The following is a 27,926-nucleotide window of genomic DNA, read 5'->3' as shown; positions in this document are numbered from 1 at the left end:
AAAAGGACCTAGGGGTGTTAACTGACAGCTGGCTGAACGCAAGTCAGCTGTATGCACAGGTACCCAAGGAGGCCAATGGCATTCTGGCTTGTATCAGAAATAGTGCATCCAGCAGGAGAAGAGGGGTAATCGTCCCCCTGTACTCTGTACTGGTGAGGCCACACCTTGAGTACTGTGTTGAGTTTTGAGCTGCTCGCTACAGGAAAAACAGGTTCTGGATTGTGTCCAGAGAACAGCAACAAAGCTGTGAAGGGTCTGGAGCACAAGGGAAAGTTCAGGTTGGACATTAGGAAAGAATTATTCTCAGAAAGAGTGGTGATGCATTGGAAGATGTGCATTGGAAGTGGTGATGCCCAGGGAGGTGGTGGAGTCACCATCCCCAGAGGTGTTCAGGGAATGTGTAGATGTGGCATTTACAGACATGGTTAGTGGGCACAGTGACAACGGGCTGATAGCTGGACCGGATGGTTTTCGAGGTCTTTTCCAACCTCCGTGATCCTATAAACTGTGGAGAGAATGAGAATCTCACTCACTTTCAGGGACTCATGGTTTATTTTAACACGCATCATCCAAAAAAAGGCCAATTTCCAGCAATTTCTCTGCTTTGCCCTCCACACACAGAGGACCGGGCAGGCTACCAGAAGGCTGCAGTACTCAGACACACTCACCACACCGCGGGACAAGCGTACGCTTTGCACAGAGCCCATGCGAGCAGCAGAACAGCCATTGCTGGAGAACACCTTCCTCACAGAGACCTCAGCTAAGCCAGAAGTCCCAACAGACAGCGGTCGGTTGACAGCAGACCCCCAACCCGTCTCACTACTCCTGCGGACGCCCCATAGCAGAGCGCTGAGCCAAGACAGGCACCCACCCAAACCCACGACGCCGCACCGCCCCCAGTTACCCAACAGCACAGCGCCCGCCCCCGCCGCCCATCCGCGCTTCCCGTGCGGCGCGGGGCGGGGCGTGCAGCCGGCCGGATGTTGTTGTTGTTGTTCCTGCCCCGCCTCTCGCCCCCTCCCCCCGCGGAGGGTGACGGGCGCTTCCTCGCCCGGAGCCGCCGTCTCGCAGCCGCTGCCTCGCCGCGGGCCTGCGGCCGCCCGCTCCGACCCCGGGACCTGGGCCTCCCGCGGCCCTCCCCCGCCCGGCCCGCCGCCTCGGCTTCTCGCTTCGACCTTCCCCTCCCGGGCCCGGCCATGGCGGACTTCGACGAGATCTACGAAGAGGAGGAGGACGAGGAACGGGCGCTGGAGGAGCAGCTCCTCAAGTATTCTCCCGACCCGGTGGTGGTGCGCGGCTCCGGCCATGTCACCGTGTAAGGGCCGCGCCGGGGCCTGCGCGCTGGGGGCCGGGGCGGGCGGCGGGGGGAGGCCGGGGCGGGCTGGGGGCAGGCGGGGGACGGGCTCCGGGCCGAGCTGCGGACGGCAGCCGGAGCTGCTGCCGCTGCCTCGGTGCTGCTGCCCCGCTGCCGGCCTGGGCCCTGCGGGGGTCGCTTGGGGCTTGCAGGTGAGCGGGGAACTGCGGGAGGCGAGGAGGATGCGGGGCTGTGAGTAAGAGAGGAATGCGAAGCACGGGTCCGAGGCGGTGAGGTGTCAGGAAGTCAGGTGCGTGGGGCTGTGCGGGATCAGGAACTCGCTGCGGAGCTGTCTGCCTGCCCGCTGCCCACCCGCGCTCACGTGGGGCCGCCCCGAGGGCTCTCGGGGGGCAGGAGGAGTCCCTGGGACACGCGGGGTGCGTCTGCGGTCGCGTTGGGTTGCGGTGGGTGCACGTGGTTTCACTTTGTCTGACACGGGAGTCTCTGCGAGTTTTGGTTTGCAAATATCCCCAGCGCTGACGCTGTGAGTTGGTGTGGGGCTGCTCAATAATTCAACAACTGAGGGTGACTTTCCTCCAGTTGGCTTCCATCGCGCTCACACTGTTGAGGCATAGGGTTATCAGCTGTGATGTACAGCTTCAGATACTGAAATAACAACATAGAGAAAGCGCTGTGCGACAGACTTTATGTAGATACCTCTGTTTGCGTGTGTGTATGCATTTAAGAAAGTGTATTTTAACTGTTCAACAGGACTAGCCTGGCAGCAGAAGCATCAAAGTTGAAGGTCTTGTGTTCTACTGCTCTGACTCCTGTGACCTCTGCTGGTTTCCAGATACTGACCTGTCCAGAAATCTGGGTTTAACTTCAGAATAGTTTGGTGGCGCTTTGATTCATCGCTGCTATAATTGATTGATATTATGAAATGCTGACGACGAGGTGGTGCAGATTGTCAGCTGGCTATAAACAGGAAACAAGATGTGATAGACAGAGTGGTTTGGAAGCTTGGGAGGGTGTGGAGTGGGCAGGAGGCTGTGAAGCCCTCTGAAGGAAAACATATCCAAAATGTTCAGTGTATGACTTTGTATTTCAGTTAATGGTGATCGAGAAGTTTTTGTCATCCAGTGGCTGTTTGCCATCTGTGCAAATAAGCTGGTAGCCTTAATGTTTTTTTTTCTGGTGAGCTGATCAAGAACATTGATGGTTGTCTCATTGACAGATGGAAGTGTATCAAGAACTGAAACTGAGGCAAACGCTGGTTTCTTCTCCAGTACACGAAGACAAGTTGTGTAAGATCCGTTAGTAAAGCCATGAGGAAGCTCGCATACCATGTCTGTGACTGGTGTGGACTTTGTGGCTGAAGGATAGCTGCCTCATTAATTGTTTATTAATGGTCACTGGTTCATTATAACTGTAATACCTTCCTCAAAATATTAGTTCTGTAGCTTCTGGATGAGTAAAGAAATGTGAGCGTGGACCTCCAAAATCATGCAATTGGATTTTAATGAACTTTGTTTATTGTACTGGGCGCACAAACAGTTCCCTGATTAGTGATAGCCACTTTCACCTTTCTACAGCCTATAACATTTTTCTTAGTGATTGAGAAGCTTATCACTAGTACTTAGATCACTGTCAGCACACTCACTTGTTGAATTTAAGAAATAGGACGAGGTGTACATGTCTAATCAGTTTGTTTTGTCTGGCATAAAAGCATGTATGTGCTTTGAAGGCCTGGCCAAAAAATGAAATAAAAATAAAAATCAGTGGTTAAATAAAGTGGGTGCTGGGTTGGTCCGTCTCTGACTCTGCTGTTTAAAGAGGTGCTGACTGCTTTTGCTGTGTGTGTACTTAAATAGAAGCTCTCTTTTTCACTGTCTTCTGTCATATCCTCTGATCTTCTATGGGAGTCATAATGTTTTGTTTAAAATACGTCAGTTCTATGACTACAGGTTAATGTCAGAAAGGCATTTACTATGACTTGATTTCATCCAACAGACAGTGGAAGGGTGTGAGAGTCCTTTCTAAGCTGAGTAGTTTAAAGAGAGTCAAAAGAATTTAGGTAAATATTATCCAGACAAAGTGTGTGAAGGCCTTTGTGACTTTTGTTGGATGCTTAGAGTAATCCTCTTTAATGTCACTATTTGGAGCATGCTGCACACAATTCTTTCTTTCTTTTTAAAGCATCATTTTCTAAATACTCAGGTGAGCCATTTTCACACCAGCAAAGTATATGTATCTTGGTACTCAGGAGTAGTATCTGAGGTGGCATTTGTTTTCTTTGAGATCTCTTCTAGTAGCAAGAACCTTGAGAGCTGGGAGAATACAGATTATTATCTACGTTATTTAACTGAATTGAAAAATGCGGGATATTTCACACTTTTTTTTTTTTCTCCCTAAAATCTTGTTAGGGTGGAAGGAGATGTTCAGGATGAGTTTGAAATTGCTAAGAAAAATATTTGTGATAGATGTTATTTTACTGTATTTTCAGTGACTTTTTCTGGGTTTCCCTGTTCCTGGACCAGCTGAGACATACACGCCTCATCCCAGGCTGTATTAGCTGGTAATGTTGGGTTTAGTTGTCTTCTGCAGTGCCATATTGACAGAGAGCTGTTGTGACGTGCTTCTGAATGCTTTTCTGTGCTGTGCATCTTGTGTTGATGCAAAATAACTGTGTGAGGCATCATGGCAGGGCAAAACCTTCAAAAATATATTTTCATGGGAGTGAAAAAAGAGGATAATGGCAGAATCATGCATGGGAGAGTGTTAAGATACGTCCAAAAAGGACTTGGGGGTACTGGTGGATGGCAAGATGGACATGTGCCAGCAATGTGCCTTCACAGCCCAGAAAGCTAACCTTATCCTAGGCTGCATCTAAAGGAGTGCGGCCAGCAGGGGGAAGGGAGGTGATCCTGCCCCTCTGATCTACGCTGGTGAGGCATCTTCTGTGGAGTACTGTGTCCAGATGTGGAGTTCTCAGTGCAGGAAGGACATGGACCTGGAGTGTGTCCACAGGACGGCCACAAAAATGATCCGAGGGATGGAACACCTCCCATGTGAGGACAGGCTGAGAGATTTGGAGCTGCTCAGTCTGGAGAAGAGAAGGCTCTGGAGGGACCTGATAGCTGCCTTTCATTTTCTAAAAGGGGGCTATGAGAAAGAAGGGGACATTCTCTAGCAGGGTCTGTTGTAATGGAACAAGAGGAAATGGGTTCAAACTAAAACGGGGTAGTTGTAGGTTTGTTATAAGGGAGAAGTTTTCTACAATAAGGGTAGTGAAGCACTGGAAAAGGTTTCCCAGGGATTTGGATGCAGTGTCCTTAGAGACATTCAAGGTCAGGCTGGATGGGGCTCTGAGCAACCCGATCTAGCTGTGTAGGTGTCCTTGTTCATTGCAGTTGGACTGCATGACCTTTAAGGGTCCCTTCCAACTATGATTCCGTGATAGATGAGAAGAATGGAAAAAATGTTTTAGTGTCTCAATAAGAGATGACAAAGAGGAGGGAGATAATGTCTATCAATTTTATGTGTTAGGAAGATCAGAGCTGCAGCCTGAGAAAAGGTGTGTTGGCTGAGTCCTATACTGCAGTTTCTATCCTTTGAAGATTCCACCTCTCACCGTTTCTTTCTCCCCACTGTAAACAAGGGAGGAACTCAGCCGTGCCTTTCAAGCAGAGACATGTTTAAGAAACACTTTTTCAGGTTCCAGAAAGGTTAAAGGAAGTGCTCGTTTGTGAGGTGAGCGTGCATATATTAAAAACATGGAAGTCGTGGTATGAAAAAAGGAAGGGCATAGAGCAGGCAGAGGAATGTATGCTTTACTGAGAATGGAGCATAGCACAAAAGACACCTAGTGCTAAATGAGGACAGCTGTCTGAGGAAGTGCAGCTCCAGGATTTTACTTCACATGTTTGATTTTTACGACAGTTTTTGCTTCTTTTCCCAGAGCTCCTGTATCATTACAGTGAAACTTACATTACAGTGTAAGTAAGTGTCATGTGTAGTTCCTAATCTTTTAATTTCCAAATTACAGCATGCAGTCAACAGTGATAACACTGGGATTGTATCACTTACTTACCAAAGCATTTGAAGTATGGAGTCATCATTTTCTACCACCTACATGTGGCAACTATAAAACAGAAAGCTCAGAATGCTATTGGTAGCCGGTGAGCTTTGATGTTTCAGTTTAGCTATCCTGACATATATTAAACGCTGCCACAAATCTTGAATAATGAAGTTTAGTCTCATTTGCTTGCGGCTTTACCAAAGTGCATCTGTATTGGTCAGAAGTTTCCATGCTGGAAAGCCACTTTTGAAGCAATTTACAATCACACTGAGGCAATGTGACCGTTTCCAAATGGAAGAGTGGGGAAGACTATTTTGTTTACTGTAAATACTGATGTTTCATTTTAAAAGACTCAGATAGCTCTGGAGCTTTTGAGTTGGGTTGTCTTTGTCAGGCAGATGTGCTGTAATCTCCATGAATATTGGCTTGTGTTTGAAGCTGTCAGTATTTAAAAACTACTGGTTCATGCATTTAAAAAACAAAACAAAACCCTTCTTTCTGTTCTGCTGATTTCCCAACCAAACTTCAGCATGAGACTGCAATTATGTTGTTTTGTGATTTCATTGGGAACATGGGAACTTGAGCTTTTGCTTTGCCTGCTCATGCCTCGAGGTAAAGACTTTCCTTAGCATTGCAGGTAGAGGAACAGCTGAAATTCTTTCATCTCTTGATGCAAGGCTCAGCCTCACTTCTGTTTGAGGAACAAGAGTTGCTTTGGATGGATTTATCCTTACAGCCGGCCACTCCTCTATTGTTTGAGTTCACATTTAATCTTTTCTGGGTGTTGAAGTATCAGGTACATGAAGATTGCTTTGTGATTCATTCTTTGAAGATGAGTTATTTTAGAGAGAACATGTCTCTGTTGAGTAGATGAACTTATTGTGTAGTAGCATGACGGTACCAGGCTTGGCTGCATATGAAATGTGTGGATACGTGAGATTTTTTTCAGCACTTGGTTTCATCTTCAGCCTACTGGCAATTTTAAGTAGCTTAACTAATATGACATGATGCTTCTGACATAACCTTTGCCCAGGTACTTGGTTTCACTCAAGATTTTGGGGAAAGGTAGAAGGTCTTCCTGTCATGGAGTTTTCCACAGAGCTTTCAGTTGTGGAGTTGTATTTCCAATAAGAGTGTGTGTGTGCTCTGTCTTGAAATGGTAAACTTCCCTTACATTTTTCTGAGTTGCAGTTCCTCAGTTTTGAGGGATTTCTACTTAAAATATTTCAATGTATTAGATGACTTAGGTGTAAGTAAGGTACTGTATGCTGTCACTGGCAGGGGTATGACTTATTTAACTTCTGAAGAACATATGTAGGGGTTACCTATGGTATCCAAGTGATAAGCCATCTATCCTGGCATGGTTTTGCAAACTGTGGCAATGGACATTGCTGTTTGAAGGCTGTGTGAAACCCTACCTGTTCTTGGCATCTGTTCGCCCGATAGTCTCTGGCATCTGCAGCTGTGTATGGGTAATATGTACTTTAACATTTTTTGCCTTTGGTGCTTGTTTGACTGGGAACTTGTCTAATCTGTCTTAAAATCTGTTGGCGCAGTCTGCCTCTATAATCTCAAGTGAAAATAAACCCAGGAGTTTGCTACTTGCAGTTTAAAGAAGCTCTTGCCTTATCTGTTTAAAGCCAGTCTCCTGCCAGCTTCATCCCTCTGTTGTGGGATTTGATGATTAACAGTTGATCATTCACCTTAACCACTCCTTCCTTGAATCTTTGTACTTCAGTCCTATAACATAACCCCCTCAGCCTTCTGTTTTCCAAGTTAATGTCAGCCTCTTATAAGACAGCTGTTTTACTCCCTTAGTTATACCAGTCTTCCTTCTCCCTGCTTTCTCTTAACTCCAAGTTCTCCATGAGATGTGGATGCCAGAAGAGCAACCAGTACTGAACACGTGGGTGTACAAGGGTTTTATGAAGGGCCAACATGATGCCCTATGTTGTGGTCTTAACTGTCTAGCTAATGGTTCCTAGTCTTTCCATGCCACTTCTCATGGCTGCCGCTATTGAGTTCATGTTTTAAGTAAACCATGCCTTGAGAGCTGTAGTTGCCAAACTAAGTTGAGCATCACATAAGCATAGTTTAGTTTAGCTTTCCCAAGATTCAGCACCTCTGATTTAAGTTCACGTGCCACTTTTTGCCCACTTGATTTTGTGCAGTCTGCCTGCAGCGCCTCTCCATTGGTGCAGCACTGAACTGCCCATTGACCATTTACATACTTGGACGCACTTGTCTGTTGGCAAGCAGAGCATTCAGTTTAGTAAAAAAAAGATTGTCTGAGGAATACCTTGCTGCTTGATGAATGTATTCTCAGATAATATCATTAAAATAGTCAACTGTCAGCACTCAAGTTAGCTTGAGCACAACTGAGCTGTGTAATTGATCTCGTTGTCAACATTGATGTCTTGAGTAGTTTAATTTCTGATTTGGTGTGTAGTATCTGGTGGTAAGTCTGCATCGTATTCTGGTTGGATAGTATTAGTAATTACCTTTAGAAAATACTTTTTTTTCCCTTAAATTGATGCTGTTCTTGGGGTTCATATCAGGTGTTCATAGCTTGTGTTGGGGTTGGGGTTATTTCTGATTCTGGTATGAATATCATTTTGTTTTTTCAGGTTTGGACTAAGCAACAAATTTGAAGCAGAATTTCCTTCATCTTTAACTGGAAAGGTGAGTATCTGAACAACAACAACAAAAAAATAGAATTTGATTTAAGACATTTGCTATTAAACAAGCAAAAGCTTAAGTTGGGGTCCATTCACAGAGTAATAAATCACACTGTTGTGGTAATAGGTAGTTTCTTTTTTCTTGTAGGTTGCACCCGAGGAATTTAAAGCCAGCATCAGTAGAGTTAACAGTTGTCTTAAGAAGAACCTTCCAGTTAATGTACGATGGCTACTTTGTGGATGCCTTTGCTGCTGCTGCACTTTAGGTTGTAGTATGTGGCCAGTTATCTGCCTCAGTAAAAGAGTAAGTTGAACTATTCTTATTTTTGGAAGTCAGAATTGTGTTGGCTTTGTTCTTTTTTTTTTTTTTTTTTTTCTCTTGTTTCTCATATCCTCTTATTTTTTCATGTCAGCTTTAATCTTCGTAAGCAATAATATACTTCATTAGTTTGATTTCATACATTTTGATCTCTCTTGTCTGTCATACCACTTAAAATAGACACCAGTCAGAATGCTGAGCTTACAACTCAGTGACTCGTAGTTTAGTACAGTGTCTCTGCTAGAGCTGTGTGCTGTACAGCACTTACTGTTATAGTAATAACTCTGTGCATTTTTAATAGCTTCTCTGTGATTCTGTTTGGAATCATCAGAATTGGGCATTGGCTGATTGTTGTGAAGAGTACGTGAGGCGTTTCTAATTATACTGTGACCTAAGTAGCCATATGCTTGCGTTTACAAATGAATTTTTTCAAGATTGTTTTGCCTTTCTTCCAAGCTGGAGATGAGTAAGATATCTTTTTCTTGCACTGACAGCTAGAAATCAGTGTTTTGTCTGTGTCTACAACACTTAGTGTATTGTTCATAATGAAAGCTCCTTGCATGTGCCTAATTTTTTACCTCCCTTATCGCATTGCAAGTAATTTTGCAACCCTCCCCATCTCTTCTGTTTTCACATGTGTAAAAATTTTGGCTAATCCGATTTCACATATTTGCAAGAAGTCTCTGTGCATCACCATTCTCTTCTTGTATTGGCACTGTAAATCTTTCCAGTTCACGGTGACGCTTGTGTGTAATCCATCTTGTGTAATACCCGTTAATGCTGCAAATCATTGTACTGTATGCTGAGCACTATCATGCTTTTCTTTATTGAGGACCTCATTTTACACAGTCAGTAAGTCAGTGCTCTAAAATTGACGGTGATTGTATGCTTCTGCAATGTCAGCTTATAATTTTATTTGCTCATCTTTTCAATATTGATCAAGCATTTGCAGATGAAGGCTTCTGCACAAATGCACACCTGCTTGAGCAAGTGGTGTTGCTAAAACCAGAAGTTGTGCAAGCTGCTTTTGTAGTTTTAGTATCGGTAGTACCATTATATGTTATAAAAGCTATGTCTGAACTCCTGGAACTCCCATGTACTGAAAGCAAACAAACGAACAGAAAACAATAGAGCATGTTTCTTTTGTCTAATTTTTTTGTGTGTAAATCTTAACAACTATTCTCTTTAAGGGATTATTTTAAGTTAGTTTTAAATGTATGTAGAATAACCTGCTGGTAATATTGGAGTCCTTGGAAAGATACAGTTGTCAGTTTGAATCATTTCAAGCCCTTGGTTTTGTATCTTTAAGCTGTTATGAACTAGTGAGTTTCCTGTAGGATGACTGTATATCCATATCCTGAAAGTCTGCTGCAGGAAATCAGCTGATTACTTCAACAGATAGATTGGTGACCTAACCAGCTTGCAGAGATAACTGTTTTCTGTTCCAGTCTAGCTCTGTTTGTTAAAAACACAAGGACTCTACTGTTCATGCTTAACTTCAAAGGAGAAAGCTTCTGGTGTTCTTAAGCTTGGTCCCTCTTCTCAAGTAATGTTGTAGCAGAATGTAACATGGTCATAAAAGTAAAGCTGCTTTTGGGAGGACGAGGCTGATGCCCCTTAATCCGTCACTGAAAGTCACTACTAGTAATCAACTTCTTAATTCATTGTTTAACAGAGTCAGAAAAAAAGTAAGGGCTCACAGTATCTGGAGCCAGGAAACAGAGTTTCAGTCTGAGGAAAGAGGTTCTGTGTATGAACCTAGTGAAGCAACAGAGGAGGGCTTCAGTTGAAGTTAGCTTGGGATGGGAGTTATGGCAAGCTCTCTTCCTGAAGGATAAATCTGGAAACAATGTGTGGATGCACTTTTCAGAAGAAATTACTTAAAGAATTCCATACTTTTTCCTGCACTGAAGATGGGTGATTCATGCTGGATTTACGAGCTGAAACCGTGGTGAAGTTAAAGGTAGGACTCAGCTGCCCGAACACTGTGTTGTGCCACTGTGAGTGGCATAGTGGCACTAGACTTTATGCCTATAGCCTTTTTGATAGCACTGAATACGTTTGTTCAGGCTGTTTGATTATTGCTGTGGAGTAAAAATCCTTTAAGTCAGATGTTGTGGCAGCATCATTTGTCTGTATCAGCAGCACAACATATAGATGTCTGCTTAGAGGATTATTGTCTATCAGGTGAAGACCTGTGAACTCAGTTGGGTGAGTTGATGACTATAATATAGAGGAGAATTAATTAACTAGCAAGTACAGGAGTGCTTTCCCAAATTGAAACTCTTAATCCTGGAGCTGGCTGAGGAAGACTTGAAATGAAAACAGCAATTTCAGAGTTTTGAATAAGTCACAGTGATTCTCTTGGTTTTTTTTCCTTGCTGCTCGCAGTGACTTTTTGAATTCTAATACGTGAATGCAGTAAACAATGTAACTTATTTTGAAGCTACACACTTGTAATGATTGTTTGTATAATGAGCATATATGCTTATTTTTGTGCATTTATGTGAAAATGAAGTTATGGATTTGTCTTGTTAAATCATCAAGTCCTTCAAACTAGGCATTTTTAAAATCATAGGCATTTGCAAGTCTGATTGTTAGTTTTGTCACTTTAATGTATTTCCATACAATGAAAGCTTCACTGTGTTTTTCTTCTCATTACTTTGTTCAGTGTAGGTTCTGAAATCTTTGTGTAGTATTGTTTCCTTTCTTCTTTTGCAGTGAGATATTAGAGAAAAAGCCTGGTATTCTTCACCAGTAGAATGAGTGTTTAATTTGATTCAGTATCTTACTGCCTCTTTCCTTTAATGTGGTCTTGATTGGATTTAGATGAATAAAAGCCGCAAGAAAATTGCAGGAAGTACAGTCCCTTATTTGCAGATCTAGATCATCAGTGATCTTCATCAGTTGTACGTAGACTGTATTATCCTTCCTGGGACAAGATCCATGTTATACAGATGGACAATAAATCACCGTGTTTTTTTCTTTGAATAAAAAGAATGACTTATTGAGCTCTAATTCAAAAATCCCTACAGGCTGAGGTGCCTGTTTGAAGCCACTTTTTCATATTAATTGACAGTCGTTTACAGTACTAAGTGCTGTTGTTCTTGATGTGTAAATGGAGTAAATATTTTCAACAGAAACAGTAACAGTGAAAGCTATGATAAAATACCATATCTCTAGATTTCTTAATAGCTAATATTCTGCATGGAAACTGTGTGCTTCAGAAGGTTCATAGGCAGTCTCTTAAAATGAGCAGAATGAGAGATTTAAGAGCAGTCTGCACGAATACTTTCAAGAGCTGCTTGTTTGTTTCTGAATTCAAACAAAGCTGATGAATGCTGCTTAAACCCTGTTATTAATTGTCACTTACATAGCAATTTACATCTTCAGAGTGCTGTATAAACATAAGCTAATTACAACTTCCAAACTGCTGATTAAATTAAACGTACAGTAGACACACAGGATTAAATTTATGGGTGATAGCGATAAAGCACATCAGTTCTGTTTATTGCTGCTATTAATATAGTTCATTTATTTTCAAAATTGAAGGAAAAAACCAAAGATGTTCTTCTCTGCATACCTGCCAGCAATTTGACACTGGAGATGCTCTGATATGGGAATAATTTTCCAAACCATTTCGAGGGACAATCATATAAAACAAAAGGCGCTGCTTTTTATTTAATATTTAGAATTTCTTTTCTTATAATCTTACATCGTAATTTACTTTGGAAGATTCTTGAAAATTGTACCATTTTTGTTTATTCTAACCAGCAAACATGCAAAATTCGTATTGTTTCTAGTCAGCTTAGTGAAGAATTTGTATGCTCTGAATATACCGTTTTTTGACCCATCTCCTTTTTAATATTGATTCTGAAGGATGATACAGCTCTTCTACAAAGAGAGGGCTGGAGGAGACCATAAGCCTTCCACTGTACCCAATGCATGTGGAAAGTGACAAGTTGCTGTTTGTTTTGTTCTCTATTAACTTATTTTTCAAATTTGGAACAATGATGATGATGGAAAATCTCAATTTTAATGTAGCAAAATGTAGTTTTTTCCAAACTAATTGATTATCTACAGGATCAGCACACCTGGGATTCTCTGCTCTTCTGGTTCAGTCCTAGAGAGGCAGGTTGCTACAGACTGTTCCTCTCAGTGGGATCTTCAATGTGCATGCTAATGAAGTGCCAGATTTTGCAGGGCCTTCTGAAGTTCTGCTGCTTTGTGCTGTCTTTCATGTAGCTTCTCTTCCGTTCTTCATCCCTGCCCTTAGATAATCCTAACAGCATGAATCAAAGGCTTCCTATTAATAAATGAAACCTGGGAGTGTTCCTAAGAATTAGAGCTTTATAATTTGTACCTGTAGGAAGATTCACAGCAGGTGTTGGTCCCGTATTGTGTAACAATTTCTGGGCATTATCAGGGTGCTCCAGACACTATGGGTGGTTCGGAGATTTATGAAAACTTACTAATGGAGATGTCAGATCTTCCCTGCCAGCTGGCTTCAACTGAATGGGAAAGTTTCTGGGCACAGCTTCATTTCCTAATACAGTTGTAACCTGAGATCGTTGAGTTTCTCCACCTACGCTGGCTTTGAACTATATTCTGTAGCATGTTACTTGATACTTTGGTAGATTTCTGTTCTGTTCTCATCCCTGCCGTGGTCAATTCTACCTTCCACGTTCCGTGTGGCCCTTCTTATGATGGTGTCATTCAGCAGGAGGTGAATGCCTTCTTCATGTCCAGAATTGAATCTATTTGGGGGGATGGAGATCTTAATGACAGATTCAGAGCTGGAATTTCATCTTGGAATGAAGGAATTAAAAGTCCTTATTTACCAGTTCAAGTTTGGGGTAACAATATTAGTTATCATCTTGATGCTTCAGGGATTGAGTCAATATCTCTGTCTGTCCAGGAAACGTGTTTTTCCATATCAGTTAGGCCTTCTCAGGGGAATACTGCTAGTTTTGCCAAGGTCAAGATTTTTCACTATAAGGCTTCTCCATAGCACAAAGTTTCCAGCAGAAATGCTATGTTTGTTTGTTTCCAGGTATTATTCTGTCTGTGTAGTATGAGTTTCACTCACTTTCTTGCACGGATGCTACAGTGACTTCTGATATAAGCACACTTAGACTTGTCTTTAGAAAGAATTATCTTAGCTGCTAACAGGAGAGGTGATGTAAGATACACTTATGTGGTCTAACAGACACCTTTTCAAACATCTATAAAGATACTTGCAGTTCAGTTATGTATGCTTTGATTGCAGTATTGATATTTTCATGCCATTAATATAATATGTAAAACTGTTTAGATTGCTTTCATAGTCCGCAATTACAAACTCTACAGAAAGCATTTTAGTCCTAGAAGCAACGTGCTATTTAGAAATGCTATCTGCAGTATCAAGACTTCCTCCATCTAAGCTCCACCCATAGTATGTTTTTACATTTTTCACACAAAGGTGATTAATCAATACTTGATATTGCCTGAGCGTCAACTATATACCCACACTTTTTTTCAAACTCTTTGTGAAATAATTGACTCTCTGAAAGAATTTGATTGTGAGAGAGGTAGTTTAGGGATGTTCTGGGTTTGCTGAAAGCACACAACTGTGTGAGTTGGTTAGCTTGGAACTTTATAGGTCACTGTTAGGGGTGATAACTAAATTACTTGAGTGTGAATTTTGTAGACCAGTGTATCTTTGTCTGGAAAATTAATGGATTCCTACTTCAATCATTGTTTTTTCTTTGAATGAAGGGAGATAGTAGAGTTCAGAGTTCTGATAGGATTCTAAGCTCATTTTCCTTGAGTTGTATTTGAAATTTGGGCTGTATGACCATCAACAAAAAGCTTCATGAATTGGTCTCCTTGTGCTGTGAAATTTGAGCTTAAAGTATGCTTATTTTTCAAAGCAATATTCGTGATTATTAATACTTGATTATTGTAAAGTTTTGTATTTGGAAGTCTCCATGTGCAGCTCATGGGGATAGCACAACACTACATTTGCATAAATGTTGGAAGTTTTCAGATTCAGATCAAATGCATGTAAAGGGAAATTCTTCTGCTGTTTCCAGACAGCTTTGAATAAAGTCGGTGATGATGAAACTGTTGTTACTGTCTGCACTGTTTCTCCACTTAAAGCAAAGGAGTTACTCAAACAAGCACAACTTTGGGTATCACATAAGACCTTTTGTTTAGTATTATGCTAGTCATTCATTGGGTTACAGCATGAGGTGAGGGAGCTTTGGCTCATTTGCTGGTACTGCTTGATGCAATGTGTATGTTCCGGGTCAGGCACTGCAAGGAGCCTTATATCTGTGCAGCCTCACAGTCCAAGACTGCATCTGGAACTGCAACCTAACATCACTAGACACTGTGAAGACATAAGAGAAAGCTCTTGCAGTTGATAGTACAAGTTGTGCTTTATTTGTAACAATTACTTCCTTTTTTTGTGTTTGTGAAGAGTTCATAGTTAGTCTTTCTGATATTTTTCATGTTCAGGGCAAGACTTTTATCTAATTAAAAGTAACACAGATTGGTAAATATGCATTTTGAGCTGGGCTTTTTTGGTAGTCTGAATTTCCAAAGAATACAGTCATACATGAACATCTTTAAACATCTTGAAAGTCATTTTAGAGAGATTCTTTCATTAAAGGTTGCATCTAGACTGAAGAGATCTATGTCACAAAAACACTTAGACAACATTAAACACTATCTGCTATTTTACAGAGCATGTTACAAAGTTCACCTTCGTATCATTGCTATTCTAAAAACTATATTTGAATTGCAGTTTCACCTTTGCTCAGATATTAATGTGTTTTCTAAGAAAAAATGTGAAAGCTGGATAGTGTTAGATCTTTCTAATAAGCAAGTCTCTCTTCCACTTAATTTGTGCTTTTGTTGTGGCTAACAAATAATTTGCTGTATAGGTTTTTCTGTACACCATTGACAGAATATATAAGCTTGTCATCCTAGTGTGTTGGAAATGCTACACTCAAATCAAGTGTTCCTTTCTGGTTTTGTATATCCTCACCTGCTCCTCACTGTAAATCATTGAGATGTCAAGAGCAGTGATTAATTAAGCTGCACGTGCAAGTGCTTTTTTTCACCTGTCAAGTAGGAAGAAAACTTACTATAGTGAATTGTGTGATGCTGCTTAATTCATTTCTTTTTATTCCAAGCTCCAAGATTTGCAAAAATAATTTACAGTCTAATTTTCATTAACATTCTACTATATGTAATGTGTGATTTGAGAGCTGTGTGTATCCCAAGTTATACTACAGGATGGTTTGGATGTACATCCTTGGGAACACAAATGTTCACGGTCACAAGGCTGCGTGTGTTTTTATCTAATGCTGCTCAAATGACTTTAAACTGGGTTCCTATTTAAGACAACCAATTAATACTACATAACTACCTATCAGTTTCTTATTTATGTGTATGCATTGTAATATATTTGTAATTTTATTGGAGTTTGAAAAGCTTCGATGTTTTTCACACTCTTTTGGGCAAACAATGAAATTAAATTGTATAGTGATCTTAATCTATTATTAAGAGGTCCCGGCGAGGAAGATTACAAGGTAGATTCAGGTTTTGAATCGGTTTTGCCATTGGTTTAGCAGCGGGTGGGCAGGCAGATGCCTGCTCAGAGTAGAACCTATTGCCATTTTTCACCATTGATAGAGTAGCCTTTCAGAGTCAATGAGCTCTGTCAATGTGAGCTTGTCAAGGCTACAACTTCATAGACCTGAGAGGCGGTTTGAGAGGTCAGCCCTTTTCAGGTTTGCTGTGATGCAAATGAACTTTAATGCTTAAACAACTATTGGAATTTTTATGTCTGCTCCTTGTTCTTTTTTCTTCACAAAGTCATTGACGAGACATTCAGTGCTTTTTAAATTGGAAGTTGCATTGTGCTAAAGACCTAGTACAGATTTACGGAGGGCTGAAAGCAGTTAGATCATGTTCTTTTCATGGTGCGATTAGAATCAAATCGATTTCCCTACAGCCTTCAGCATTCAGATGGCAATTTTAACAAAGCTTGGGGGCTAGACAAGGGACAAAACGACTGAACTGAATGTTAATTACACTCTGCAGCCTTATTTTCTTTTGATTTGGAGCTGACTGGCAACTAAATTAACAAAAGTGTGACCATAACTGCTGCCCTATTTTCATTTAAAAGGAGAGCAGACTCTAAAAGGCTATCTTTACAAAGAAACAAGTGAGGTCTACTGATTATTGTTAAAGGGCACTGTCTTTAAAAACATAATAATAACAATAACCCCCAAAACGCTCAATTCCAAACTGAAGTGATAAATTAGTCGCTGGCACCTCCACCTTTGGATAATTCCTTGACTTGGGCTTTTTGAAATACAGAATAATAAAAAATTCAGTTTAATGAGTATTTATGGATGGCAATGATCTAATTTTTAATCACGTGACCGCAGTCCGTGCTCAGACGTGCTTCCCTGTAGCCACCACAATATTATGTCGGAGAGTAACGGGAGTTTTTAAAGCAGAAAATGTTGGTATATGATGGGAAATGAATAATTTGTTGTCTGATTTTTAGTTTGCTCCGACATTCTTGTTTGCCAGGGCAGCATTTAGCTTGATTTGTTAAGGTTCATTTACAGTACTTGTATTTTGTAGTAATAGCAGCAAGATGCTTTCTCATCCCTTCCCCTCACCCCTCTGTGCCTTGTAAGGAAGCTGCAGCTGCACTAAGTTGTATTTGATCCTTGTCATTGCTCCGTCCTTTTGCACCTGCAGCTCTGTTGGTCTCATCTTAACACCTGGCACCATGAATTATCCTCTATTTATTCATAGTCAGTAGCAAATCCCATTTAGAGCTAAGCAGTATATATTCTGGCAGTCAAATGACCATAAATGTCAGAATGTATTTCTCAAATGTAAATACAACAGAATAATTATATTCAAAATGCCGTGAAACTTTGCAGTGCAGAAAGTCCTCTAATGCTTGTGTGTGTGGTTTGAAAGAGCTATGAAGAAACAGATTTTGGAATTCTCTATCTGAAGTGTCAAGTGTGGAAAAGACAGGCATTCAAACTTGGCTTTAGAATCCTAAATACTAGGTTTGCTCTTTATACAAATCATAGGTTTTTCTAACATTCGCTTCTGCGAGTTACTGAAACTTCTTGCATTTTGGATTCGCTCCCTAAAATCTGAGTATAAATGTAACAGCTCCTTTTTTTGTTTGCACTAATAGACTACTGCGTGTTTGTATTCAACCTATGACACTGTAAAACACTGTTTGCAACTTTTGTCTGCTGAAATGCTGACCTTCTAAGAAGCAGTGTTTAGACCACTGGTACTTCTAAGCTATGCTCCTGCATTTATACTTAGGTCACGTTAAAGTTTCTGTAATAGGGTTTGAAGCTGAAAATGCTATGAAGGTGAATATATGCGAACTGATTTTGTTCCAAACTGGTTATATCTTTCTACACTGCTTTGTCAGTAGTTACTTGCCTGTCATAAAAAGCATTTTTCCCCACTGGTTACTTTTTAAAACCAGGGAAGTTTTGGTAGTGCTGCAGACCACCCTGTACTCAGTCACTGTCCTGTACCTCTCTCCTTTTCACACAAAAGCAGCTGCAAAACAAAGTTTTTCTAAAACCACTCAAGAGTAAAATTCTTTCTCATTTGTCTTCCAGACACGAAGATCGATTGAGAAGTTATTAGAATGGGAAAACAATAGGTTATACCACAAGGTGAGTGCCGCAGGGAGCAGCTTCGTACTGTTGGAGTTTGAATTGCTCAGTATGGAAACAGATGCTTTTGTTGAACGAAAAATATGAAAGGTGGACAAATGGGCCAGTCTGTGTGCTGCAATAAAATACAGCTCATTTTTCTTCTTTTTCTTTCCTCCTTGTCTAGCTGTGCTTGCATTGGAGACTAAGCAAAAGGAAATGTGAAACGAATAACATGATGGAATATGTAAGTTAAAGGGCTGTTTTGTGAGTTTCTCTATTAAATGATCATTTATTTTGCTTCTGATCTTATTCTTTTCGTGATTATTAATCAGTAAAGGTGTCAGGAGCTTAATCGCCTTGAGTGCAAGGATTTTCTACGGTTCACAGATGCATGGTTTCATGTGCAGGACTGATTTATAAAGTTATGAATGACTTGAAAACAAGGCTTCACTGTGTTCTAAAAAATAATAAATTAATTGCCAAGATAAAATAGCTCGAACATGAGCTGATGGAGTGTGAAATTTTAGATGCTGTATAAAGGATAATCACAACTTTGGTTACGCAGCAAGTCAGATATGGCTGTTTTATATGATGCTAATCAAGTCTAAAAGTATGGAAGAAGACCTTTCAATTAAGCTGTTGGAGCTTAAGAAACCTTTAGCCTTTTTGGGTTTTAACTGCCCCTTATCTCAAATGTCTTGAAAGTGTCTTTATCTCAAATTGACATCACTATAATATTTTTAAGTTTAGCATTTAAAATTAAAACTCCAGCCTTTGGCTGAGACCACATAAGCCTTTTGAAGAACTGCACAGTGATGACTTTTATGTATAATATATCATGTCCTATGTGGAATTTCGGTTTGTTTAGCTGGCAGTGTTCCTGCTTGTTCTTGATGCTGTTAATGTTTCCATCCTAAAAATCTCTTGGAGGTGGACAGAGGGTACTAGAGAGGGTGAAATTAAGCTGTTAAAATATAAGGCTTATCTGAATTTGCACAATTTCAATTAACCCTGTAGGTGACAGGAGAAGTTAACTATTCTTTTAAATAAAGAATAATCTTTGAGAAATATCTACTGTATTACTTCTAACTTATCTATGATCTTTCATTGTACTTTGCCTGTTTTTTGAAACAACAAAGCTCTCAGGCATGTAAAATTGATTTAAAACTTGATTAAATAGTAGGAAATTATATTAGCATTTTCCTTTTAGCCTATTTTCCTGTTTCTACATTAGATCTGATTTCCAGCCTGAAACGTAAGATTTTCAGGTTCCTTTTTCTTCTGCAGAATCGCTCTACTCAGTTCACTGAATAAGCAGACGCTTTGTATCACCTTTTCTTTGAAACCTGTTAATTTAGAAATATTTGAATAAAGCAAACTTCACAAAGTAAATTTGAGTTTCTCCTGAGTTAAGAATTTTACCTCACGGATTTATTTTTCTAAAGGAAAAACTTGGTTCTGTCCAATGTTTTGCAGATAAAATTGAAAAAGAACAACAACAAAAAAACCCTGACATATATACAGATAGTTTTCAAATGCTGTGGTTCAGCAGCATTTTAAATGATCATTTATTATGTTAAATACATTTTAAAATGATTTGAGCTGTTTGCGTTAATAATATGTAAGAATGGATGTAGAGCTTTACAGGGTGATAACCTAAGATTTTATTCTCAGTTTGTGAAATGGGACATTGAATATGTAAAATACGGATGTGTATAATTGGATTTTTAAAGCTTCCTTATATCGTTCCCTCAGTTACAGTTAAATAGTTTTCTGGTCTCTTAAATAAAAAACCTACCCTTAATGTTGTAGTTCTGATTTAATTTTGAATATATATTTTCAAAATAAGTGATTAAATTATGGTCCTGTACACAAAATCTGCAGCCTTGTTCGATTCATGTTCTGCACCCACTGTTGGAGATGCTGAATTGTTTAAGGTTGTCATACTCCCTTGGCATAAACACCAGACTTCCAGCTTTTCTTTTTGCTCTCTTTTTAAACCTTACCTGACTATCAGAAGCCCTGGGAGTTCTCCAGCATCCAGTGGTCAACTCAAGTCAGCCATCAGTGGGTTTTGAGGTGTTTACATTGCCTCAGAGTTTCAAACCACTTCTGAGTGTTTCTAAAACTATCAACATCCCATTCAATTTTTTTCAATAGAGTTGGCCTCAAGTCATATCAGAGACACTTTTTCTTTTCTTATGTTCAGTATGTAATCAGACGAGCATTTATTTATACCCTAAGCAGCCAAATTCTATTATCTTTTTGATAAAAAAATGTTTAGAAATCCTTTTTAAACTCGATAGAAGACCAGGCTCCCCTTACAAGTAAATGGAATCTTTCGTTTCATTACCAAATATGTTCATTTTTTACTAGCACAACCATTGAGCTATTTGGTAGTCTTACGAAGAATGAAAATGCGCACTTTAAACATTTTCTTGGAGCTTTCTATTTAAATATAAAACAAGGTAACTACTTGAATTGCATTCCTGACCTTACAGAACTGGGTCTGTATAGTTAAAATTTGAATAGGGACCTGAAGCGTAATCATACAGAAACATCAGTTATGTTTACTGTTAACTACTAGCAGCTTTGTTTGATATGCAAAGTTTTCAATGGTCGATGTGAATTTCTATATGAGTTTCTATATGAGTACAAGTGTAGACTTGTTTTTATACTGAGTGGAAATGATTTCAGAGAGAATTACGTATGTAATTGAAAGTGAACGTTGCACATATTTTGGGTTCTTTCAGTTTGTTAATGTGTTTAGTATTAGCAGACAAATTTCCGTTTCCTCTTGGTTCTTTACTAGTTAGGATTTTCTTCCTCCAAAACATTGTGTTTAACTTGATTTTCGTAGCTGGTGGAAGTATTATTATGTGATGAACGTGAAAATAAAACCAAACAACACTAACAAAAAGTGAATTAGCATTGTGATAAGTAACAGGGTTGCTGCTGTCATTTAATAATTGCTTTTTTCTTTTTGTGCAGGTCATCCTTATAGAATTTTTACCAAAGACACCGATTTTTCGACCAGATTAGCATTCGATTTATTTTTAGAGACTTATTCAAGTATGTTGTCTTTCCAATGGTGCCTTGCTTGGTGCTCTCCTGGTGGTGACATAGCATTGGTTCTACAGACTCTTGTGGTGTTTCCATTCTTTTGTTTTGTTTTTGTTTGTCCATTTGTTTTAAGAGCATGTTCAAAGTGCATTTGGTCAAACTCTGCAAAGTCATTTCATGCAAATGTTATCTACTACTTAAGTTATTACTTTTACTACTTCTGTTTGTTAATGTATCTTGATTTTCAGAGTCTTTTATGTGTGCGCGCGTGTGTACATATATTACTATAAATACACAGCTGAAAATGTTCTACAAGTGAGCAGGTATTTTTATTTTACCCCAAAATAACAGAACTGTTTGATTGTACGTTGTGCAGGTTCTTTACATTATTAGTTTATGTGCTGAAATACCATCAAAGATCTACCTAAACTTTTGTCAGTGACTAGTCAGTTGTAAATAGTTTTATTTCTTTTTGGATATTGGCTAAATTCTTCCAACAAAAGAGGGTAATAAAGTTCCTTTTGAAATTGTGCTTTTTGGAACTCATATGCCATTACACTAGTTGGAATAATCTCTGTGCTTCTCATGAAGAAGTCCTGTCAGCTGGTTCTGAAGAAGTTCTAAACTGAGAAGAAAAAAGCGATATAGATTTACTTATATTAGAAAATGGTTGAGAGAATTGCATGCATCCAATTAGTAGAATTCAAGATTTCAACAATATATTAGTAAATATAAACCGGTATTTTACATTGGTTTATAATGTAGCAGTTTTAATTCAGTCTATAATGCCATGTATCATTTTCTTTGCATTGTTTACCAGACACAGTGCACGGGGGTGCAGAAGGAATTGTTTTACTGAATTTTTTTTCTCCAAGCTGACCTTTCAGGGTTCTTTTTATTATTGATTTTATTTTAAGCCACATAAGCAGAAAAAAAGTTATTGGACTAATCTTGAATAGGACAACTCTGGGTACAAATGCAGGTGCCACGTATTAGAAGTAATCAAAGCAAGGTATGCTGGTCAGCAGTGTAAATTTATGTTCTGTAATCATGTACTGCACCCTTGCTTCTGCTCATTGCTTTTGGTTTACAAAGCTTACTTTCTGCACAGTATAAAGACATTTTTTTAAACTGGATGTATGATATATGCTTGGGTCAGGCCAGTTGTATTTTATTTCCTCTGCTTGTATCTTAGTTGTACATATCTTCACATATAGCTTTTCTAAATTGCTACTCAATCATATTTTGAAGTTTCCTTTATGTATCTAAAATTACTGTACATGAACATTAATGTAAGCTATGAATATCTTCCTTGTACAGTTGTGGTAGCAAGCAATAATGTGAATATATGAAAAACAAATATTATACTCTGCTTAATATTTGTATGAATGAGAAGTTGATACCACTACAAGAGTAATTTTCTCTTTTTAATCTTTTAAATACAAGTTTTATTTCAAGGTAATATATTACAGGTACCTTGATGCTGTGAACTATTTTTCTATGTCTTCAAAATATTTATTCTCTGTAAAATATTCTCTAGTGAGTATTACGTTCCTAAATGTTTGATAGTGGGAGTGGTCTACAAAGATTTAAGTTTTCTTAATTTCATATCCCTGCATCAGCTCCCCAAAACCATCCATTGCTCAGCTTTTGTGTCTGAATTCCTGCTGTTTACTTTGAAAGTAGCTCAGCTCTGCTTTTCATACAAGCCTACAAATGTTTCTTTGATTTGACTGAAGGTGATTTTTTCATTAACAAGGATCACTTTTGTGCTGTCTTGGTCTTCTGAGGCCCACAGTGGTTTCTCTCCAAAGAAACTAGTTACAGTGTTTATTTCTATTTTCATTTTAAATCAGTTACAGCCTCTTTAATACAAATCTGGTCTGCAGCACTCCTCACGCTTAGAAGTATTGTTGTAAGCTTGGACCAATTTCAGCCTGTGGAGGAGGACAGAAGCATAACGTTGATGGCAGCTGAGGCTCTGGAGGTTGGGAGTTGCAGGGATGAGGTTGAAAATGAACCAAAATAATAACTAGTGTTAAATATTGGTGACCAGAAATGCATATTGATTTCTTGAAGTCTCAGTTTTCAATAAAATGAATATTGAATATGCCATGCCTATACTTTATTATCATTGTTCTTAGTTGACAGTGCAGGGAGATATATTGAGTGGATGCAGTTTTTTACTGTTAGGTTTTTAGTTCAGATGTATAAGTTGGCAATGGCTTGTAATACTCTCATAGCAGTACTGGGCTGGGTGTCGGCCAGTGAACTTCGCTTGCTTCACAAGCTTCCCATACTATATTCTGGAACACTGTGACTGCCTTGCCAAACCTACTGATTTTTCAAGCTAATTTGAGATTGGGATGTGCTGAAACAAGTGCAGTGAATGCACTCTGACTTAAAGATTTGCAGAGAACATCTTGTCAGTAAAAATATTACATAAGCAGCAGTGCTTTCTAAGAACTCATCTATTTTAGGTGCATCTGCTGTTAGGTATTTCTGTATTTTCCCTATCAGTTACTCTCTGAGAATTCTATTTGTAGAGGGTCCAAAGCTTTGAGCAAACAGAAGCCTAAATCCCACAGTAAAGGTGGTAGACTAGTTGCCTTTTAAAACATTTCTTATTTGTATCTCTGACTGAGCATACTAGACAGAAAACTTGAAAAAGTGCATTTACATATAGGTGAGTTTTGCTGAGAAGCATTACTCCCTGTTGAGGTAGTACCCTTGTCTGGTAAGAATGTTTCCAAGCATTTTAGCACGATTCCTTTCCATTCAGTAATTGCAGTAACAAAAATTGAACTGAGGAAAACCTTCAATAAATCTCCTACTTAAAGCCTGCAGCAATCAACAGGATTTTTCTTTGATTTTTTTTCCATAAAATATTTAGGTTTTATTTTGTATGCTGGTAAGAATACATATTTTACCTTATTTTTGTCCAACTGACCAGCGTTGAAATTGTTTGACCAGATCAGCTGTAGTAGAACTTGTAAGACATAGGCTGTTCTTTGCTAAAATAATTATTACATTAGGCTAACCTATTCAGCTTCTACTAACTCAGCAATTCCTACAAATCTTATCTATTGCCAATTTCCTTCAATAGTGAAATTTAGATAGCTATTTGATATTAATAATCTAACAAATGATTGTTGCTAATTATGTCTGTTTCACCTTTAGCCTGAGTAACTACTGGTAGAGGCATCATTGACTCCCTGTGAAAGCTAATTATTGTTTGTAGGTATAGTGGCCTTCAGCTAGTCATTAAAGAGTTATTCTGTAACATAATAATAATAATATTCTTTTAGTGATAGCTAGAAATAAATCTGGGGGCAGAAGGGCTTTCTTTCTGACCATACGTAAGTATTCTGTAGAGTTTATCTCTTGATAAATAATTATCATGTGAAGTTTAAACTGGGATTAGCAAATTTCCCCAGAAATCAAAATGTTTGGAAATAGGTTATATTGCGTAATAGTTTTAATAGGCTGTGTATGCAAATCCAAAAACATCTGTAGCAAACCTGTAATTTCTTATGATACGCAAGACCAGGTGAAATATATTATAAGAGCTTATTTACAGTACTTGGAGCTAAGCTAAAATCTGGAAATTCATTTGTCAAATAATACTTTCATTTTGTAACTCTCAAGGCCGTGTGCTGAAAAAGCGCATATTCTTTCTGAGTAACTTGCTTACTTAAAGTCAGTTTTCATTCAAGTCATTATCTAGCCCCAAAGGTTGTAGGGGAGAGCTTTAGAACGCAGTTTGTAACTGCTTGGAAGGCAGAAGTCAAAGGGAAAGAACTTGTGTTCGTTCCCTCCTCCCAGCCCCCATCCCGGAGTCTTAATTTTAAATGAGTCCCCTTGTTTTGGGAGCCCTAGCTTATAGTTTTTGAGCAGCTGGCAATAATGCAAATTGTCCACCAAAAAAGCCACCATTTGAATTCTGAATAATTTAGAGATCACTTTAATTGAAGAGGCAAAAGACTTGTTAAGCAAAGAAAATCCCTGGTTCTTTTTAAGTTCTTTAAGCACTGCTGTTGGGTAATTAAAAAGAAGGATCGTGATGACCCTACATTTGGTCAAAATCTAGATGATTTCATGTAAAGGAAATGCTCAATTAGAGAGGTCTCAGAGCCCCAAATGTCTGTATTCACAGTAGCGATTTATTAATGAAGGGCAAGAGGAGCTGGCTACTTTGTATTCATGACTAAAATAATTTATGTTATTCTTCAGCTACCTTGCTTACAAAAATAAAGCATTTAAAAAATGCAGTCTGTATTTGTCACCACTAATTTGCTGTAATTTCCTTGCTGCTTCTTCCTAAAGCCACATTGCATTTCCGTTACGAACAACTAAGTGTAATGGTGGTTATAATGCCTTTAATAGCCATATTGTAGGTAGAAATATATTAACTACTCAGGGACTAATAGGAAATAGGAAAATGGAGTTTATAAGCTGAATGCCTATCTGCATGAAGGCTCACTTGCAAGTGGCACCCCGGAAAACTTCTGATTGTATTATGCATGACCATTGTGAATGTTACCAATATACGGCAACGAGAGCTCTATTTACCCTGTATTATTAGGCTGCTGAATGTCATAGTATGTTGAATAAGGATAAATGAACTTTCTTTTCTTTTTGCTGATTTGGACAGAGTGATTATTTCTAACGGTGCTACCTTCTTCGTTACTGTGCTCGTTCTTTGTGTGAAGTTCTCTCTTCAGGCTGGATGAATCATGAGGTGCTGGTAATGAGGAAACTGGCATTCCTAGGGAAGTAGAAACATTGCAGGGGGAGAAGTGCTCGAAAGCAAACACTTTCAGTGCAAACAAAAAAGACCAACAACAAAAACCCCAACTAAACCCAGCATCCTGAATTTGTTCTTTGGTTGCAGGTATCCATTCAGGCTGTTTTGCTCATAACAGCGTTCTGTAGTCGGTTAATTTCTTAAACTTATATATCTCAATGGTGTTTCAGTCGGCGTGGGCTGAATTAGAAATTATTCATGCAAATTGTTAAAGAGGAGTCCCTGTATGAAACTTTGCTTCTTGACGCTTGTTCAGATGCGCGCATCTCCACCACGTGGCGTTTGGATAATGCATCTTTTAGTAACCAAATGTTATTACGTTTATTAGAAATTCTTCTGCTTCAATTAGCTCATTAAGATTTCGTTACAACAAGCGTGCTGTTATGCAGATAGGGAGATGAGCATACTTTGGAACTCAGCGTCTTTCGATTTAAAATATCCAGACCAAGAAGCAATGGGTGGTGAGAGCTGCACAGCGAGTCCAGGCCCGTCTTTTCCTAGTCTGGGGACTGTAATGCGCGGCTGATGGTTTCCAAAGAAAATTCTTGACTTGCCCAGACAGCTCCAGTCATGTGACAGTATATCTGAGGGCGGCATCCAGTTAGGATAGCTTAAGTTCAGGTAAGTAAAAGAGACCTTTGTAATTAGCTTGCTTGTAGTTCTATGCAGAAGGGAACCATTAATAAATGCTCATTTTTGAAGGGCAGATCTTACAAGCTTTGCCGAAACAGGCTTTCTCTCCTCATTTACATCACTGATAGTTCATTTGCCTCATGCTGGAAACGAAGTAATTAGCTGATGGTTTTTTTTCTGTTACAGTGCTGTAAGTTTGTGAATCCATTTTTTGTGATCAGGCTTAGAAATTAAGCAAAACAAAAGTCAGATGCGATATAGCTGATAGTTTTCATGTCTCTGTTTAAACGGATTTAATTGTACCAGTGCACACGTCTCACTCATCAACTGTAAATATCTCTGCTCCTCTGTGCTTGCAACAGGCTTTCTAACTTGTTGGGATATTCAGTGTGTTAATTGCGTGGTAATTTTGCCAATGAGTGGCTTGGTTCAGTGAGGTAACAAGGAAATGCAGGGCAGTTAAAGATTTGAAAAGTGTAACCCGGTTCTTGTTTCTGTAGGATACTGAATATGGCAAATACTAATTCCAAACATAAAAGGAACAATAAACATACAAATGGTGCCTGAACGTTGTGTGCTAAACCAGCCCAACGTAATTCATTTTGTTGTAAAAGGCTGCAGACTGTGCTTGGGAAGAGCTTCTTAAACATGAAAAGCAGGAGCAGAAAGTGAGTCGCTTAAGGGGTGGTAGCTTTCAAGATGGCAAATGTTTAAATAGAAGAAATATTTTGCATCTATGCTAGGTCTATGAAGCAGAAAATGCATAAGCAATAATATAACACAGAACTGGATATGAAGAAGCTGCTATTTATACGGACTCAATGATAATGCCTGCAGAGGGTTCCCTTTAATGAAGAGTTTAGGAAGTTGGGGTTGCTGTGATTTTTGCTATTGTAACATTCCTCTTTGGATATTTGAAGTCTGGATGAGAGTCTGAAAGCTTAGAGGCCAGCACTGTGTTCACAGGGCTTTGCAGAGAGAAGACAGGACGAAAGGGACTTCTTTTTAAGGCTGCACAATTGTAAATACACGTATTTAAGACTATTTAACCACGACTGCTAAATTACTGAAGTTAATCTATTGTCGAATTATAGGATATTATTTAATACATCAGCATTGTTTTTCCTGACCTGACCCAGAATTGGAATGGACTCCAATATAATTTTCTTTTTTTAAAGTGTTTCTTAAGTTGTCTGTATTACAAACAAATAAAATGTTTGTTAACTTACCTGCTAAGCCTTACCATTTTCTGCCTGTGCAGTAGTTTGGTGGGAGGGGAAACAAAAAGGAAAGAGAATGTGTACATAAATGTGAGGCATTTCAGTGTGCTCTCCTAATTTCTAC

General features: G+C 39.1%; 1 protein-coding gene across 1 annotated transcript; it reads left to right on the top strand.

Annotated features, from left to right (window-relative positions):
* Nucleotides 1-972: 972 nt before the first annotated feature.
* Nucleotides 973-27,805, top strand: CHIC2 (cysteine rich hydrophobic domain 2). Its single transcript, XM_072336266.1, has 6 exons — nucleotides 973-1,315; nucleotides 8,003-8,057; nucleotides 8,202-8,357; nucleotides 18,041-18,097; nucleotides 18,264-18,323; nucleotides 21,071-27,805. Exons 1-6 carry the CDS (start codon nucleotides 981-983, stop codon nucleotides 21,119-21,121), a joined length of 714 nt encoding a protein of 237 aa, XP_072192367.1. The 5' UTR covers nucleotides 973-980; the 3' UTR covers nucleotides 21,122-27,805.
* The last annotated feature ends 121 nt before the right edge of the window (nucleotides 27,806-27,926 follow it).

This window comes from Excalfactoria chinensis, chromosome 4 (assembly GCF_039878825.1).
Source record: "Excalfactoria chinensis isolate bCotChi1 chromosome 4, bCotChi1.hap2, whole genome shotgun sequence".
Classification (NCBI taxonomy): domain Eukaryota; kingdom Metazoa; phylum Chordata; class Aves; order Galliformes; family Phasianidae; genus Excalfactoria; species Excalfactoria chinensis.
This window is presented reverse-complemented; position numbering and strand designations above follow the sequence as displayed.